Source organism: Uranotaenia lowii, chromosome 2 (assembly GCF_029784155.1).
Source record: "Uranotaenia lowii strain MFRU-FL chromosome 2, ASM2978415v1, whole genome shotgun sequence".
Classification (NCBI taxonomy): Eukaryota; Metazoa; Arthropoda; class Insecta; order Diptera; family Culicidae; genus Uranotaenia; species Uranotaenia lowii.
In genome coordinates this window covers 198,676,227-198,694,104 of record NC_073692.1, presented here as the reverse complement: position 1 = coordinate 198,694,104, position 17,878 = coordinate 198,676,227, and the positions used below count along the sequence as shown (strand labels likewise).

Below are 17,878 nucleotides of genomic sequence, written 5' to 3'. Positions count from 1 at the left end.
CATAGCATTAGCATAGCATTAGCATAGCATTAGCATAGCATTAGCATAGCATTAGCATAGCATTAGCATAGCATTAGCATAGCATTAGCATAGCATTAGCATAGCATTAGCATAGCATTAGCATAGCATTAGCATAGCATTAGCATAGCATTAGCATAGCATTAGCATAGCATTAGCATAGCATTAGCATAGCATTAGCATAGCATTAGCATAGCATTAGCATAGCATAGCATTAGCATAGCATTAGCATAGCATAAACTTAGTATTAGCATAGCATAAGCATAGCATTAGCATGGCATTTGCAGCATAGCATTAGCAATAATAAGACGTTGAGAAATATTGATTTCATAATGTTTGACAAATTTGTTTTATTTTTCTCATTTGCTGTTTTTCTTTCTTTCTTACGTTTATCATGGAATCGTGTAGCTAAAACTGAAATATCGTTTTCAATAAAATTTTATTCGTTCAAGTCGTTTTTCCATTTGACACGAAACATTATCAATAACTAGATAACTTTTTCTTAAATGTTCATATCTCATTATATTTCATGAAAAAAAAATTGAATAGAGATATCAAAAAATGGATGCATAGGGAATTGTTTAACCTTTATACACTTTTGAGTGTGAAAATGACACTATAGGAAGTTTGATGGCTTGTATCTTTGTTCAGGCGCATCCAAAAAAAATCTTCGGGGACCCTCTATGAATTCATGGAAGCTGTCATTTTGCATCATTTAAGGACGCATACTGAAAGCATAGACAAAGAACTCCCTGATCTGATCCTGAGTGTCAATTTGACACTCCTCGCTTGAAATCAGTATATCTCCCTTATTTCTCGGCTGATTTTTATAAAAACTTATAGTTTTAGAAACCTCGTGATATAACTCAAATAGAGTTTTCTTCAATTTTCCGTTATTTATAAGCTAAGGAAAAAAATCCGAAAAAACTTGCTTCGGAAAAAGACTAGATTACTTACGAAATGCTCAAAAAATTCTTATAAAGTCCAAGAAAGATGACGTTAGAAGCTATACGTTGCAGACAAGGATATATTTTGTGAAAATAGTTATTAAAGAACATGACCACAAAAAATGTTAAATAGTGGTTTAAAAACCGTATTTTTCAATCAATTTAATTGTTACATCAGATAAATTTTGAAAAAAGGACTGGAAAGTTGGCGGTATTTGACACATTTTCGCATCTTTAGGTTTTCTAAAAACGAAACAAAGAATTTTTGAAGAATTTTTAAAGGTAACTGTTTTTCGAACTTTTTGTCAATTTGCAATTTCTCAGATTTGGTAACACTTGAATTCAACGTTGCACTGGATTACCCTCATGAATCTTGATTATATTGATATAAGATTTAGAACGAAAACTCATTTGTATTTGAGTAAAAATCAGTAGTTAATGTAAGCTTTATATTATTTTTTATTAAAATCTTTGCAGAGAGTTTGAGAAAAAGATTTCAGATATGTTGCTACCTTGAACTGAATGATTTTTTTTTCTTCAAAATGTTCAGTTCTTTTCAAAATTTTGAAAAAAAATTGCTGTATATTTTATATGTTCCGAAAGTGTACTAATAAGGTTATGTAAGAAATCGTTGAGTTCAGTTCAGGAGAAATTTCACTAAGATTGAAAGTAAAGTGTCGATATCTTGACCATTCATAATTTGCAGCAATGACTGTTGCTTTTTGCAAAAATTGCAAAAATCGAAAAAAGTTTTGCTAGTCTTCAAGTTATTCACCAAATTTAGTTAATTTTCAGATAACTGCTGATTTGTTTCAAACAGTTTCATTTTTTGCAAATGATTTTGATACTGTCCACAGTTTTTGAAAGAATATTCTAAATTATGAGTGTTGCAAAATAGAACCTTAAAATTCTTCTCAAAATACTGGTGTGTTAAAATTTTTGGGTTTTGAAAATTTGTTGTCGTTTTTAACTTTTTACACTAAGTTTTAAATATTTTAAACAGATTTCCCACGAAAATGATTTTAACCTATACATATTATTTACACCTCAAAAACCTCAAAAATGTTTGATGTTTCTTTTTTATCCCTGAAAGAAAAAGAAACAACATACATTTTTGAGGTTTTTGTAGGTGTAAATAATATGTATATTAGGCTGGCCCACAACAAAAAAAATCCTTATATTCCACGCGGCACCCCCTAAATTTGTGCATTTAGGTGAAAAAATGATTTTCTGAAAGTTTCAGGTCATTGGGCAGAAGCACGAGCTGGCGCAAAGGACTTGAAATTTGTATGGAGATTTTCGGCAAAATGTATGAAAAATAGACATACTTTCACTCTTTGTGTTCTAAAATATGTTACAAGTATGCTAGAAAGCTCAGAGTTTCAGGAATTGTAGTTCAAACAATGACAAACAAGTTTGTAGAAGATTGTGATGCGATACCAGTTGACTGTGATGAGTTGTCCGCAATTTAATGTGTAATTTTTTTCGCATTTCTTTGATGTATCGTGAACGGAGTATGGGCTAATAGTCGCACTAACTTGATCGCATCGTCACACAATGAGAATAACAAATAGAAAGTTTGTGACCTTTCCTTCAACTTTTTGCAGATATTTGTTATAAAATATGCTACAACTTTGCCTAGGACACAAACTTTCTATCTGTTATTCTCATTGTGTGACAATGCGATCAAGTTAGTACTAATAATGCACCTATACACCGTTCTCGATATATCGACAAAATGCGAAAAAAAATCACACCTTAAATTGCAAATAACTCATCACAGTCAACTCGTATCGCGTCATAATCTTGTACAAACTTGTTTGTCATTTTTTGAACTACAATTTCTGAAATTCTGAGCTTTCTAGCATACTTGTAACATATTTTAGAACACAAAGAGTGAAAGTACAGTCCCCCCACAATCATGGGTCACACACAGTTATTAGTCACCGATCATTAGAACTGCTGATATCTACTAAACCAAAAGGAATTGTATCATATTATTATTTTGAGTTAATCGACAATATCATCAAAATGCATTAAAAATATTATTTGTGAGTTTGATAACAGTAAAATTGCTGTTTGAATACTTTTTATCAAAGGTGAACTAGAAGCTGTGAAACTATCGCATAAAATTCCAATGATATAAGGTTAACATCTTAAACCGTTAAGGCCCTTATGCGGGTATTTCATAGATTCCAACCAAATGAATTGGTCCCATATAAGCACAAAAGAAGAGTTTACATTTTCCAAATAAAACTGAGCGAATGAAATGCAAAAATTCGATAATATTTAGCAAAATAAAAGTGACCCATAATTGTTACAGAATCCACCAAGTTCCACACAATCATGGGTCACTTTTTCGCAAGCAAAACAAAACATTTCTTGGTTGCTAGCTCAACCCAATTGCCCCTTGAACGTATACTAGCGAAGAATGCCCCTGAATGTTTGCCAGAAACTTGTTGATTTTCATGTTGATATTCGGGTGTTGCCATGGACTTCTATGTGACTAATAATTGTGGGCAATATGACTAATAATTGTTACAAGCTTCAATTTTGACCCATAATTGTGGTTTTGAAAAACGTTGATTGTTTCGGTAAATTATTTAATTTATCATCAAAATTGGAAACAAAATCATGTCTGAAATCAAAGAGGGAATATTTAATTACTGAAATTCATGCAAAGCTTTATGTTTGGTCCACTAACACCCGAATGAACGAACATTTTGTTGTGAAATGATACGTTAAGTGACTAATGATTGTGGGGGGACTGTATGTCTATTTTTCATACATTTTGCCGAATATCTCCATACAAATTTCAAGTCCTTTGCGCCAGCTCGTGCTTCTGTCAAATGACCTGAAACTTTCAGAAAGTCATTTTTTCACGTAAATGCACAAATTTAGGGGGTGCCGCGTTGAAAAAAATGTCTTAAAAATCATCTCATACAAATTTGGGCCAGTCTAATGTATATCAAGGTAGAAAATCCTTCTCTTGGGGTATCTGACCAATTTTTCCAATGAAGTCGTGTAAATTTCTGAAAATTTAGCTCTCGGGATTTTCCAGAATTTTTACATCGTTCCCCAGGATACGGGAGCTCTCGAAAATTTTCGATTCCCGTGATGGACACTCTAATTGAAAATTATTCAGAAAAGTAGGTTATCAAAATTTCGTTTGCCAACTATCATTTTCCAACACTTTATTGCAGGGGTGAGCAACGTTTTTAAGCAACGGGCCAATTTCTCATTTGAAATCTTTCCGGCAGGCCGCACTCAAATAAATTTTGCCCCTAGAGTTAGGCATAACAAACATATCTTGTAATATAAGTGTGGGTAATTACTGGGGTTTGGAAAATAAAAAAAAAATGTGCAAACCGAAAAAACATTCTTGATATGCTTTAAAATAATAAAAGCTACAATAAAGGTTTTTTTTAAATGTTGTACAGTTCTTGAGCTTAAGAGTTTCTCAATTAATAAGGAATTGCCCCAATAGTGGGGAGGGTGTGAACAAAAATTACTTTTGAAAATTGAATAGTATAAAACCATTACTTTTTTTTTTCTTCGATTCAGTTTGGTTCAAGCCCATAAAATTTACCATTTCAAGCTGCCCGGGAGCATAAAGAGCTGTATTTGACAGACACATAACGAAAATAGTTCAAACATTGTCCCGATTTACCCTGTTTTACAGTTTTGTTTTTTTTTCATGCAAGTGGGAATAATAAATATCAGCCGTAATTAAGCAGGGATATCACTAAATTTTGTCAATTGATTAAAACTTTTTCACGAATATTGCGAAAATTTCGAAGGTCTTTTCATGGTTCATAAAAACCTTTTCCGTTTTGAACCATTTTCCAAGAAGAAATTCTTTTATGCTTGAACTTATGGAAGGTACCTACTATCCAACACCACTTCAATTCAAAAGTTTTTTGGCGCTAAATCACAGCGATAAATTATAATAAGGTTGACAGATTTTTTTCAGCACGTACCCGGGCCAGACAAACCCAAGGAATCTACATATATATAAAGCTATTTCTGTATGTTTGTTTGTTTGTTTGTTTGTTTGTTTGTTTGTTTGTTTGTTTGTTTGTTTGTTTGTTTGTTTGTTTGTTTGTTTGTTTGTTTGTTTGTTTGTTTGTTTGTTTGTTTGTTTGTTTGTTTGTTTGTTTGTTTGTTTGTTTGTTTGTTTGTTTGTTTGTTTGTTTGTTTGTTTGTTTGTTTGTTTGTTTGTTTGTTTGTTTGTTTGTTTGTTTGTTTGTTTGTTTGTTTGTTTATTTGTCCTCTATAGACTCATCCGTCTTAAGAGCTAGAGAGCTGAAATTTGGCATGGATGCTCATTAGGACCAAGAAGGATGAAAAATGTTTTTAGATTTTCGGATGACCCCTTCTGTAGGGGGTCGTCCATACAAGACAAATATTGTTTTAAACATATTCTAAGTTGAAAACGAAACGGAGCTCATATGGGATCAGCTAGTTTTATATAAAAACCTGGCAATATTCAGGCATTTGATTCAAACATTTACGACCAAAAATCCGGGCAATATCCGAGCAAATTTTGTCAAAACACAGAAATAACTTAACAAAACTCAAGACACAAAGTTGAAATAAATTATTTTCGTCAAAATCTATCGACAGATTTTGAATCGCACTGAAGGCTTCCAAAAAACCTTTGATCATAATTTTTATAAAACTTGGTGAAAAAAATTTCGTTTTGGAGGCATATATAAAAAATTACAACACAATTTGATTTTTTTGTTTGATTTGCCAAAAAAAAGTGAATAAATCCGGGAAAATCTGGACATTCTTCAATGAAAATCGGGCAACTGAGCCTAGCCGGACTGTTCAAAAATTTTGAATTGAGTATCCGGCCAAACCCGAGATAAACCGGGCAATCTGGCAACCTCAACTGATAGTGAGATAAATTTTATTTTAGAAAATCACTGTTTTCTCAGCGTTGGACGTTGAATTGTTATTGAATTTTATAGACTTAAAATGCGCATTTTCGAAAAGTTCTTTCACAATTTTTTTTCCTCGAATACTTAACTATTTTTCTACAAACGGTGAAAAAACTGTTTTTCATTTGAGGTTCCGTATTACATTGAAGCAAGGTTGTCAAAATCACATGAAAATTCATAATTTTAAAATATTTTCATGCCAACTTCGTCTAAGCTCAAACTGACTTCTTGATTCTAGGATTTGTTTTACAGATTTCATGGATTTTCTTAGTTTAATGAGAATACCATTGGGGTAGGCTTTCAAAAGCTTTTTCATGAAAATCGTATGACTTTGGTAATATGGATTGCTTATTTAAAAAAACACGACTCTGTCGATATTTGGCATGACTTTTCGATGAACTTTTTTTCTTTAAAATAGCACGACAGATAAAAGCCACAAGCATTCTGGGTCAAGTCAGAAAATTTTTGATATTGTCCTTGTCAAAAGTTCTGAATTTTTCATGTTGATAATAAATCTAAAACCGTTCACCCAGTCTTCATTATTCAGATTTCCTTGTTTCACTTGTCCATGATTCACTTTTTGAAGGTTTTTTATTTCTATTATTTTATCATTATTATAATATTACATGTATCCCGAGCAGACCTTGATGCCTAAATTGATAGCAAACTGAGATCAATATTTGGTGTCAACAGCATACTGAGAGCATCATTTGCTGTTAATTTTCCGGCGATAGCAAAATTAGGCATCCTTATGGTTTCAAAAATATTCAAATGATAGCTTGTTGAGAGCATAATTAGCTATCAACACCAAACTGCTACCAGAATTTAATCTAGAATATAAACTGATATCAAAACTAGGCATCAATGAGGTATCATTACTTTTTTGATTTTGATTATTGATTTGAACCTCAGTTTGACACGGTGTTAAAAAACATAATTCGGTATAGAATTTACAGGAAAGCAAAATGAGGTATCATTGAGGTATCATTCACTTAAAACAAACAAGCGAAGTTACACCAAAATAATGCATTATGAACGTAAGTTTTGTTGCAAACAAATCGTCAATAAACCTGAAGCGATATTTCCCTCACAACAGAATTCTTCATTCACATATTTTAAAAAATCTTGGAAATTGGGTCACATTAAAAAGTGTCTCAGTTAGTCTTAATTGTGTTGAATAAAAAAATTTTATATGTAGGTAATTATTTTTTTTGGGCAACTGTTTTGACTTTGCTTATCTTGCTCATTTTGTATGCTCACAAATTTTTGACATCCATATTCTGGTATGGTAAAAATGACAATAACTTTTTACTGTAACCGACCATTAACAAAATGTGATGAACGATGAAATTGATTGTGAGAAAAAAAGCAATTTGCGATGCCTATGAAATTTCTGAAATAAAGGTAATATTCAATGGAAACTTTTTTTTTCAATCTAATATATTAGCAATCATCTCAAATAGGTTTTCATTGCAAATAAGTCAAATAGGTTTAAGTGCAATGATTAAATTTAAACCATATATAACGAAAACTTCATAGCTTATGAAGCGAAAAAGTTCATTAACTATAACAAATTGTCACTGACCTTAAAGGTCATCAATAAATATTATAATTACATCAAATGATTATTACTTTCATATGAAAAAAATATTCAAATCGTTATCGATTTTTCATAAAGGAGAGTGCGCCACATATAGACAAATCAAGTTATCAGTTGCTTTACATTTTTGATGTACTTGTTAAAATTTACACTCGATTTGCCCGAAACAGCGATATTAGCGCCTTTATGTATAAAAACTAACATATTTATGCTTTTTGTTCAAAATAAAACTACTCTCAATGGAAAAAATCTATTCCCGAGCAGACTTTGATGCCTAAATTGATAGTAAACCGAGACCAAAATAAGGTGTCAACAGCAAATTGATAGCATCTTTTGCTGGTCAATTTTGTACGAAAGCAAAATTAGGTATAATTAAGCTTTCATATATTTTTGTTTGACAACAAACTGAGGCCAAATTTAGGTATCTACAGCAAACAATCAGCAAAATTTGGTATAGAATTTTAATTGATAGCAAAACAAGGCATAAAAGAGGTGTCAATTTTTTTTTATTATAACACTTAAATCCCAGACCAAAGTTTAGCATCATTTGCTGTATAACTTTCACAAAGGCAAAATTAGGCATCGATTTACTTAATTTTGACAAAATTCAAATCTATAGTTTATATTAAAGCATATTCTGGTAAAGAAATTACCTAATCATTTATTTCTGCAAAAAATATAAATTGATAGCAAAACAAAGCATAATTGAGCTATGCATATTTTTTTAGATTACTAAGAGAGCTATGCTCACTGTATTTAAAAAAAAAAACTAAAGTTCACCAACATGACCAACATCCGTGTAGCATTGAATTTCTCAACCTTAAAAGAAAATAAAAACTTGAAGCAAATTATTGAAAATTTCAGTGATTTAAACTAACGAAACATGTTTCCAGGAAAAAAAAATTAAAAAACAATTTAGCCTCTGTAGTAGGATTTCCTTTTTTTTGCATTCGTATTTATTTATACCAAAAAGTTTCTTACTTTGACAGATTATGTGCTTATTTGAAATATCACTCAAATAGCGCAATAAATATAATACTAATAATAATAATAATTGTTTATTAAAATAAGCTATTAGATTAGTTTAATTTATTTTGATAGTGATAGAATGAATAATATCATCAAAAATCAAATTTAAAATGTCCATGGATTTTATTTCTATCTAATACGAAAGTTTCGAAAAACGACAACACCTATCCAAATGTATAAACGATCGCATTGTTTGGTAAAACGAAGAACCACTTCTAAGTTTACCATAAGTTAATTTTATTTTCGAAACTTTTATGTGTAGTTGCTCATTGTTTGATAGCAAATAAAAATGTTTCTTATACTAATGAATGTAGTTTTTCATGCAATAGCTATAAGCTAAGTTTAAATTATTAAATGTAATATATTTCTTGATAGGCAATCGTAATCGTAGGCATGAGGGCGACAACTGACTGTCAAAGAGCGTTCCGTCTCCACCCTCCACCACTGAGAAAATTTATTACCCCTTGCCTTCTTTGCCTCAAAATGGTAGGCGTCCCGTTTTAACGTTTTCTAAAGTGTTGCCAAGTGCACTTTTCAGTGCATAATTGGATGTAGAAATTAATCTTATAAACGTGACATCAAGGTTTTTTTTTAAACATTATACATACACACCTTGAGCGACATGTAGTTAAAATGAAGTAGGTATTGACATTATAATGATATCGAGAATATGTATGTGCTTTAAGTTAAAATCATAGACTACAGACATAATCATAATTGTCACTGTTTCGCAGAACGTGAAAAAAACGTAGCGTTAAAAAATTGAACTCATAGCTTTATTTTGAAATATTAGGAAAAGCAAGGCACAAACTTGTCGCGACAATAGTTTATTGACAACATTTCCTTCCCATCAGAATATATCAACATGTAGTTTCTCCCAGTTTGAGATAGGAAATCGAATTTATAAAACAAAGTACAAGCGCGGGTACTCATGATGATTATATTATTGATTTTTTTTCATATGGTAATGTCGCCTTTCTGAACTGTTATGCTAGACTTCTAGTCTCTTTGAACTCGACGAATTCGATATGCCTTCGTACAGTAGAGTCCATCTCTGGACTCCGACACACCAGAAAATAAAATCTAGCATACTGGCAACCACGTTTTTCAAACGTCAAACGAAACGACATAACCAAAACAAACCCAAAAATGTTCATCAAGCGGATCGGTTTCTTTTGCTGGTTCCCTAGAAATCGTCTGGCCAATTGATTTTGGGCTGAACTGTTAACGAGTGTGTGCCGAGGAAGGAGCTGTGGTGTTCTTGTTTTAAAAAGACCGTGAACTTCCCACATCGTTCCAACTAAGTTCCAACCAGTTATTTGTAGTAAGGTTAGTTTTGTTTTGATTTAATTTTTTCTTTTAAGGTCTTATCTGTCGATTGTCCGGATTCGCTAACCGTTCTCGACGAATCCAGTGGTTGGGTAGATGCAATCCTGTTGTGCTGTTTAATGCCAATTGGTCGGAACGGCAAGAATTGAACGCAGTTAGGGCTAATGTATCTAAAGAGGTAAGTTAATTAACAGTTAATAATAATGTTTCTTAATTTTACAGGTTCACACTTCTAAGATGATAAACCCTATCCAATCAACAGTTTCAGGATGGATTAGAGACGCTTCGAAACTGTCCCTGGAAAGATGTTGGCCTCGCTTCAAAAGGCATACGACGTGTCGTTTCTACAATTCCGCCTGACTTCCTCTTCCTGCTTCCTGTCTAGGGGTGCTTATAAAGGCTGCAAACGTAAACAGCTCCAAGGAAAATCGTAAGTAAGATTTTTTTTTGTAACTAATCCATTAAGAATTAGCAAATTAACAATCCGGGTTAGTCGAATTTTCGATTTTTCTACTGCTGCAGTTGAGTTTGAGTCCGTCGGAAATCTAATTTCTGTGTACGTTTGGCCCCTTTGGAAAGATGCAAAGCTTTTCTTTTAATGAATAATGATGAATCAACTGGGTTGAATGCACTTGTTTTGAATTATTGTTTTATAATTATGTCATAATAGTTTGCTCGGTAGCATAATTCTGAACTTCAGTGCCTCTCTTATTTTCAGTTGATTACTTTACTGGCAATCACTGGTACAACCAGCACGTATTCATTAAAAGCGAGCAATCTGAATAGAAACATTATGGAATTGTATGCTTGAAACAATTTCTTACTGAATGGATTTGAAGCCGTTATTTTGAGCCTTATGAAAGTTATCGCTCATCAAAGTAAGATGTAATTTTGTGAACTTTTTAGTTTATTTTTACACGATTTTGCCAATTTTTACAAAAGTTGATAATTTAGTGCAGGACAATGTTTGTGATTAGATGGGACTAAAAATTACATAAAAGATCTAAATATGTAATAATGAGAGTGATTTTCCCAAAATTTACTTTTTCCATAAATTTGTTATCAATTTTAATTAACGCCTCAATGTATGCATATTACTATGACCATCTTGCAATTTAATGTCGTGATCTTATGGTTCATTAGATAAAACATTCGGTTCCGTTATTATACATGAATTAAGCGATTTTAAATGACAATATTTTAGTTTGAATTCATTATGTTTAATCAAAATTAAGTATAAATATATTTTTTGAATTAAAAAAAAATGGAATTTGTAACAAACCTGAATTTTTCAAAATTGGATTTTATTTAAATAGTTATTTATTGATAATCAGAATAAATTATACCAAAAGGGTACAAGGGCATAAATCATCGGTTTCGTTATATTTATGACATAAATATGGTTTTAAATTCCCGGAAAAAATCGCTTAAAAATATAACGTAACTGCCTAGATCCTAAACGCCAGAATGTATGCTTAGCACTTGATTTCTTTTTTACTGAAACTAGTAGATCAGTACAATTTTTTAACTTTCTTTTCATCTGAATACTTTAATATACGCTTAAATTTGAAAAATTATTCGTAAATGAAGCAAACAATATAATTTGAAACTAAATTCTATCGCGATGTTGAATATTTGACATTTGGCTATGCTGTTTTAGGAAAGCTCAAAACGTTTACGAAACGCAATTGCAAAACTGATAGCTCGAACACAACTTTTTTTTTCTAATTTCCTCAACTTCAAATTAACTGAGCAAGTTTTGACATTAGCTTCAACGAAATGTAAATAGCCTCAACTTATGCTAACATAAGTGCAGCGATATTTATAATGCATTGCGATGTTTTTTTTTCGTTGCATTTGAGAAGACGATATACGCTATAAATTGCTCACACGTTGCATAACTGAAGGCGACTCTGGTGACTCGAAAAAAAATTGTAAGATTGAGTTTTGCTATCACGCCTTGATCAGCAAGTTCGTTCTCATTTCGGTTGACTTAAGGTAGAACATAGCAAAAATAAAATGCAATTTTTAAACAGGGATAACAAAATTATACCTCATTTTGCTGTAGTTTTGTTAAAATTTTGAAAGCAAAATAATGCCAAATTTTGATGTCAGGCAAAATTATGTGATGCCTTATATTGGCATCATTGTGCTCTCCAAGCTCTCGGAAAATGAGGTGTAGTTCGGCTCTCAGTTTTAGCAAAATAAGGCATCACTTTGCTAACCAAGTATGAAAATCTTTGCTCTCATTTTTGCTGTGTACCACCTTATGTCAAGCAAAATGAGAGCTAATTCGGCTCTCAGGGCGTGATAGCAAAATTTGCTATAATTTTGCCATAAAAGTCTGCTCGGGTTTGATTAATGGATTGATGATTATCGTATATTTGAACAGTAAACGTGTCGTCCGAAAATAGGCGATGGAAGCGCTGCCGAATTTGGGTGATGGTTTTGCATTAGTGCAAGTGGGATTTAGCTAAAATTTTATCCAACTTCAAATAGATCTTACGGGTCTTTCTTAAGGAGAGATAGAATAAGGAGAGATTGAATAAAGTTACTTTTCGATGCCATCACCCATTGTCAATTGCACCTCATATAGTTTTCAAGAATAACTATGTAATTTAGCCCAGTGTTTTTGCCTCAGTGCAAAAGTTAAAACAAAACATAAACAATGCATTTTCGTGTCAGCCATCTGTTTGTCCCGAGGAATATCTTCGCGTTAGCGTTTGCCCACCAATTTCGACCAGAAATGTGTCCTGCCAACAAGCCGTATCGTTTTCGTCCGAGGACGGTGGCTTGCGAGAATTCAGTCGGTACTGGATGTCTATCGAGTTATTGGTAAGTACCGTGCTTCGTGCACCGAATTTCCGAGTAATTTTTCTCATGTTCCAGGTCAACATATTCCTTCATCCGGTGGTGCAACAGCACATCTTCATGTATCCTGATTAATAGGTATCCCGGAATCGTCGCTTTGCCGCGAGAGAGGCGACTGGATGAAAAACACATGAAAAAAGTTGGAAGTTTTCATTACCCGCAGGTTAGTCCGAATGTTTCCGAATAGGTTCCGTATAATATATCACCTAGTGTAGGTAATTCAATCGGGAGCCAGTATGAGCTTCGATGCAGTCTTGGTAATTATTGTTTTTAATCCTTTCCCAGCGGCTGAACACAATTGTTTCCGCAGAACTTTTTAAATTGCCGGATGGTCCAGTTGAAGCCCCAGTTGTACCCGTCGATGCGATGCCGATGGACGTCAAAACTGATCTGCGTGAAATGTGGGAGCGGTCCTTGATCGTCGATAATGCCGAAATCTGTGATGGGCCTCTACATTCTCAGTATATATTATCTCGGCTTCGTGCACCGAACTCCACATTCTGCTTTTTTCCGCATTCAAAAAATCGCATAGTCCTGCTTGGAGAAGATCGACCAAGAAAGGCAATCCTATGAGGGCGCTTTCTGTATCATGCTGAGGGCTTACTCGCACGGTAAGTTTATTTTTAATTTAACTATAAATCAGAGACATTGTGTTACGGAAGATTAACGTTGGACCTGTGTTGTAAAGTTTTAAGAAACTGTTTAACAATTTTGGAAGAATTAAACTGAACTTTTAGAATAATGTGAAAAAAATAAATATTCATCAAAAACCTTTCAAAAATTGATGAATTGTAAGAAACAGATTATGCAAAAAAAAAACAAAATTTGCTATACATTAAAATTGTCTACACAAAGGCGTTTTAAAATGCGGAATAAGCTGAACAAAATATGTTCTTGTAATTGTAAAAACATCGAACCGGTAAATGTTGAAATTGAAAAATTCATCGATTTCAAATTGAGTGTGCTTAAATTTCTTAAACCATTTTACACTCAGGTTATATTTTATTTGTGTAAACGAAGATTTACAATTGGTTTACATATTTCAGTTACAAAAAAGTATTAAAAATTTCAGTAAATTGCCTTTTATTGACCTGTAGATTGTTATTTTATTGTTGTACATTTACCAATTTTACATTGATATACATTGTGTAAATTAATACATAAACGCCTTTAAAAGAATAGAAAATGTTAAACTATTTAAAATGTTCATTTTAAACGCTTTTGTGCAAATAATTTAGGCAATCCGATTTCAACTAATTTTGTTTTCTTGTCCTCTTCATGAAGGCGCTTACCGTTTTCAAATTCCAACATGTATACACTGCAAGGTGGTGCAAGAAACGTGCAAGTGACGCGTCGTTGTCAAGAAACTTAATTTATCCTATGCAAAATGCGTCACGAAAATTGTCAGTATTGACATCACTTTTGTCATGGTAACTATTTTTACCAAGAACAAACTTTACTACTACCTCTGCAACGTTTTTTATCATCACCTCTCTTTCCACCTCATTGATCAAATTATGTTCCTTTAAACGAAAGTTTTGATTTTTTAGTATACTTTCAGGCGGTTATTCCAATGAAGCGAATTTGAAGCAAATTTTGTCGGATCATGTTAACTTTATGCGTTTGTTTTCCGGAAATTTAACAAACTGCTTTGTGCACCGGGCATCCCATTATCATCTTTCGAGATTGCTTGGTGCCAGTTTTAGTGTGTTTTAAGACTTTGTTAGAAGACCCGACAAAGATCAAGACGTCACTGATAGCAATTTCCAAGGGTCAGTTAGACTATTATTTTTTTAAATTTTCTTAGTTTTTGAACTGTGTTCAAATTGTTGTTGTTCGAATAACTATCAAATCAAGCCCTCAACTTTTTAGAACAAATTGAATACATATACCAGAAACCAAATTGATGTGCATGCACTTTTACTTTTTCGAAAGAATCTATGATACTTGTTAACAAAAGTTTCGAAAATTTTCTGAAATTTTGAAATTAAATTCTAAACACTAATTTATTGTTCAGAACATTTTTTATTCTGATTTTGAATTTCCCTTTTTTTAACAAAACTGCATTAAAATTTTCAATGAAAGCATTGGAACATTAAAATTTAGCCGAAATATTTGAAATTATAGTTGCTGCTTGTGCGGGTGCTTCTCAAGAACAAATTTTGTAAATTCATATATAAAGCAATTTTAAAATCGCCTTTCAATAGGCAAAGGTTTTTTTTTGGGATATATATTTTTTCATGCATTTACTATGTATGTGTTGTCTGTATGAAAGCCCTTTTCCAATGCAATTCTTATCTTGTTGCGGAGTTGTATAGCTTATATGGCATGAATTCAGAAGTTAATTTGTTAGGGTGCTGAGAAAATTTTACCGCAAATCGACAATTAAAATAGAGATTTATTCAGGCACAATATTCGTTTTGATTGCATATTTAGGTTCAACATTTCACTGAATTCGTTCAAGATAATTATTCGTTGTTAGTGGCTGAATGTTCAAGTTGGGGTTTTGATATAAAGTTGAAAATTGTGGTATTTTAACTTCATCTACATATTTTCCTGTTTCAAAAACTCAAAAACTTAACAGCTTTTTTGTGATTCCATCTTGATTGATAATTATATTTTTTCTAGGATACTTGTGTCGACCAACACCAAATGCAATAGAGACGACTCGTACAACACCTGTTAGAGTGCAATTCGTCGATGATCTGGATCGCATCCGGAAATTGGCCAATTCAATCCCTGCCCTTTTATGAGCAATGAGCGAATATTTACACATTGCATATCTAAAGGCGACTCTGTTTATGATAGCTTTTACAAAATATTTTGGCTATCACGCTTTGAAATTCAAATATGCTTGCATTTTTCTTTCCATAAGGTAGTAAACAACAAAAATGAGAGCAAAATTTTCCTACTAAGCAAAGTAACGCCAAATATTGCTTTTATTGAAACCTTAACTATACCTCGTTCTGCTGCCGTTTTTCAAAAGTTTTGAGAGCTTATTGATGTCAAATTTTGCTCTTATTCAATTTTAATTGATGTCTTATTTTGGCATTATTTTGGTCTCCAAGCTCTCGGAAATCGAGGTGTAATAAGGCTCTCATTTTTAGCAAAATTAGGCATCACTTTGCTAACCATATATTGAAATTTGAGCTCTCATTTTTGCTGTGTACCACCTTATGTCAAGCAAAATGAGAGCAAATTTGGCTCTCAGGGCGTGATAGCAAAATTTGCTATAATTTTGCCATAAAAGTCTGCTCGGGCCCGAGCAGAATTTGATGCCCAAATTGACAGCAAACTGAGACCATAATAAGGTGTTAACAGCAAACCGATAGGTTCTTTTGCTGTTAAATTTTGTATGAGAGCAAATTTGGGCGTAAATAAGCTTTCATATTTATTTATTTGACAGAAAGCTGAGACCACATCTAGGTATCAACAGCAAGCATTTAGCAAAATGTAGTATAGAATTTAGTGTGATTGCAAAATAAGGCATAAAGGAGGTATCATTTTTTTATTACAAAAAATAAACCCGATACCAAAGTAATAGCATAATTTGCTGTATTACTAACCCAAAAGTAAAATTAGGCATTATCGGAACAAACTTAATTTTAACAACATCTTAAATCAAATTATTTATAGCACTTGTTACAGAATGTTGATTTTTGCGTGAAAATAGGAATTGATAACAAAACTAAGTATCATTGAGCTACACACATATTTAATGACTACAATTCTTCTGCATGGTTGGGAATCAAACCAAGAACCTGTTAGTCAAATCTAAATTTAAAGATTATGGTTAGACCCGATTTTTTGCCAATTTTTGAATTCAAATGATCAAACTCCTAGGCGGCATCCATAAATAACGGAAAAATGCCCTTTTTTTGAAATATTGATTGCACATATTTTAAAGGAAACGTAGAAATAAATAAATATATAATTATCTGAATATTTTTTCTACACTACTCGATACTTAAATCTCGTAATTTTTTTTCAATTTTAGAGTTCAAACACTATTCAAATGCACACAAAATTTAATGTCTATTTCCCGAAAATTTGAATAAAACCAACTAATCAAAAGATTATTAAAATAAATATAAATTACCGTATATTTGAAAAAAACGTGACGGTAAGTAAGTAAGCCTTGTCGCCAATATTTCAGGGAAGCCAATTGGATCTGCTTTTTCCCTGAAATAAAATTTTTTAATTTATGTTTAATTTCACTACACTGTAGTATACATTTGGCATAAAAATTAAATTGAAATTAGTACTTCAATAATCATGACTTTGCTTAAAACTATCTATGATTGTTTTTTATTTCAAATCAATAAATCTTCTCTTTTTTTTTCTTATTGATATCGTCAGCTTTTAACTTATTTACTTTAAATCATATATGATTGAATGAAAATGAGCGTGTACTATTTTAAAAACAAAACCAGTGCGCATGTCTTCTGTATAAGCGTAATCATAAATTTTCGTTCAAAATGTTAAATTAATAAATAGCTCAAAGCAGACAACTAATAATATTTAAGGTAAATATTTTGTAAAGATTTCAAGTCAACTTTTCATCAATTGGTTTCCCGTCTGTGATAGGTATCACAAGAAGTGCTGCAGTGCGACGTAGGCCGTGATGCGGAAAATTAAAAAGACCGGAATGCTCTGTTGCCCAAACGAAACCGGAGGTTCCTGAATTCAGATGAAACTGTATGTTTTTAACCGCCCCCAAACAATAGGGAATTCGAACAGCGCTATCGAATCAAAACCCTGGTTGAGAACGTCATCGTCACATTTCCAGTTCCACTTGTTTTCCTGTTACGGGAGAATCTACTAGCTCGGGGTTAACAGCGGAATGTTAAAGGCGATCAGGCGCCGGAAGAATTGTTTAACGGTGGAAGCTTACTAGCTGTCACCACTTCTCGTCAGAAACTGTCCGGCTACTAATATCCGGAAGAAGGAACGTGTTAATTATACGTAAGTAGGTCTTTTTTTATTAACCTAAAGTTAAAGTAATGATTCTTTCTGACCGTTTTCCTGTTTTCCCGTTTTTGGTTCTACCTGGTAACAAAATTCGTTGTTTAAAACAGGATGATTAGTAATTGCTACCTTTTACAGTCTTAACACGAATTAAAACATGTAAATTATAC

At 32.4% G+C, this 17,878-nt stretch overlaps 2 protein-coding genes across 2 annotated transcripts in view; both read left to right on the top strand.

Annotated features, from left to right (window-relative positions):
• LOC129742248 (myosin-G heavy chain) overlaps nt 1-17,878 on the top strand; it is a 513,355-nt gene that overhangs the window by 110,462 nt on the left and 385,015 nt on the right. The window lies entirely within an intron of this gene.
• On the top strand, nt 10,280-13,408 carry LOC129748978 (uncharacterized). Its single transcript, XM_055743790.1, has 4 exons — nt 10,280-10,299; nt 12,555-12,704; nt 12,759-12,903; nt 13,026-13,408. Exons 2-4 carry the CDS (start codon nt 12,616-12,618, stop codon nt 13,311-13,313), a joined length of 522 nt encoding a protein of 173 aa, XP_055599765.1. The 5' UTR covers nt 10,280-10,299; nt 12,555-12,615; the 3' UTR covers nt 13,314-13,408.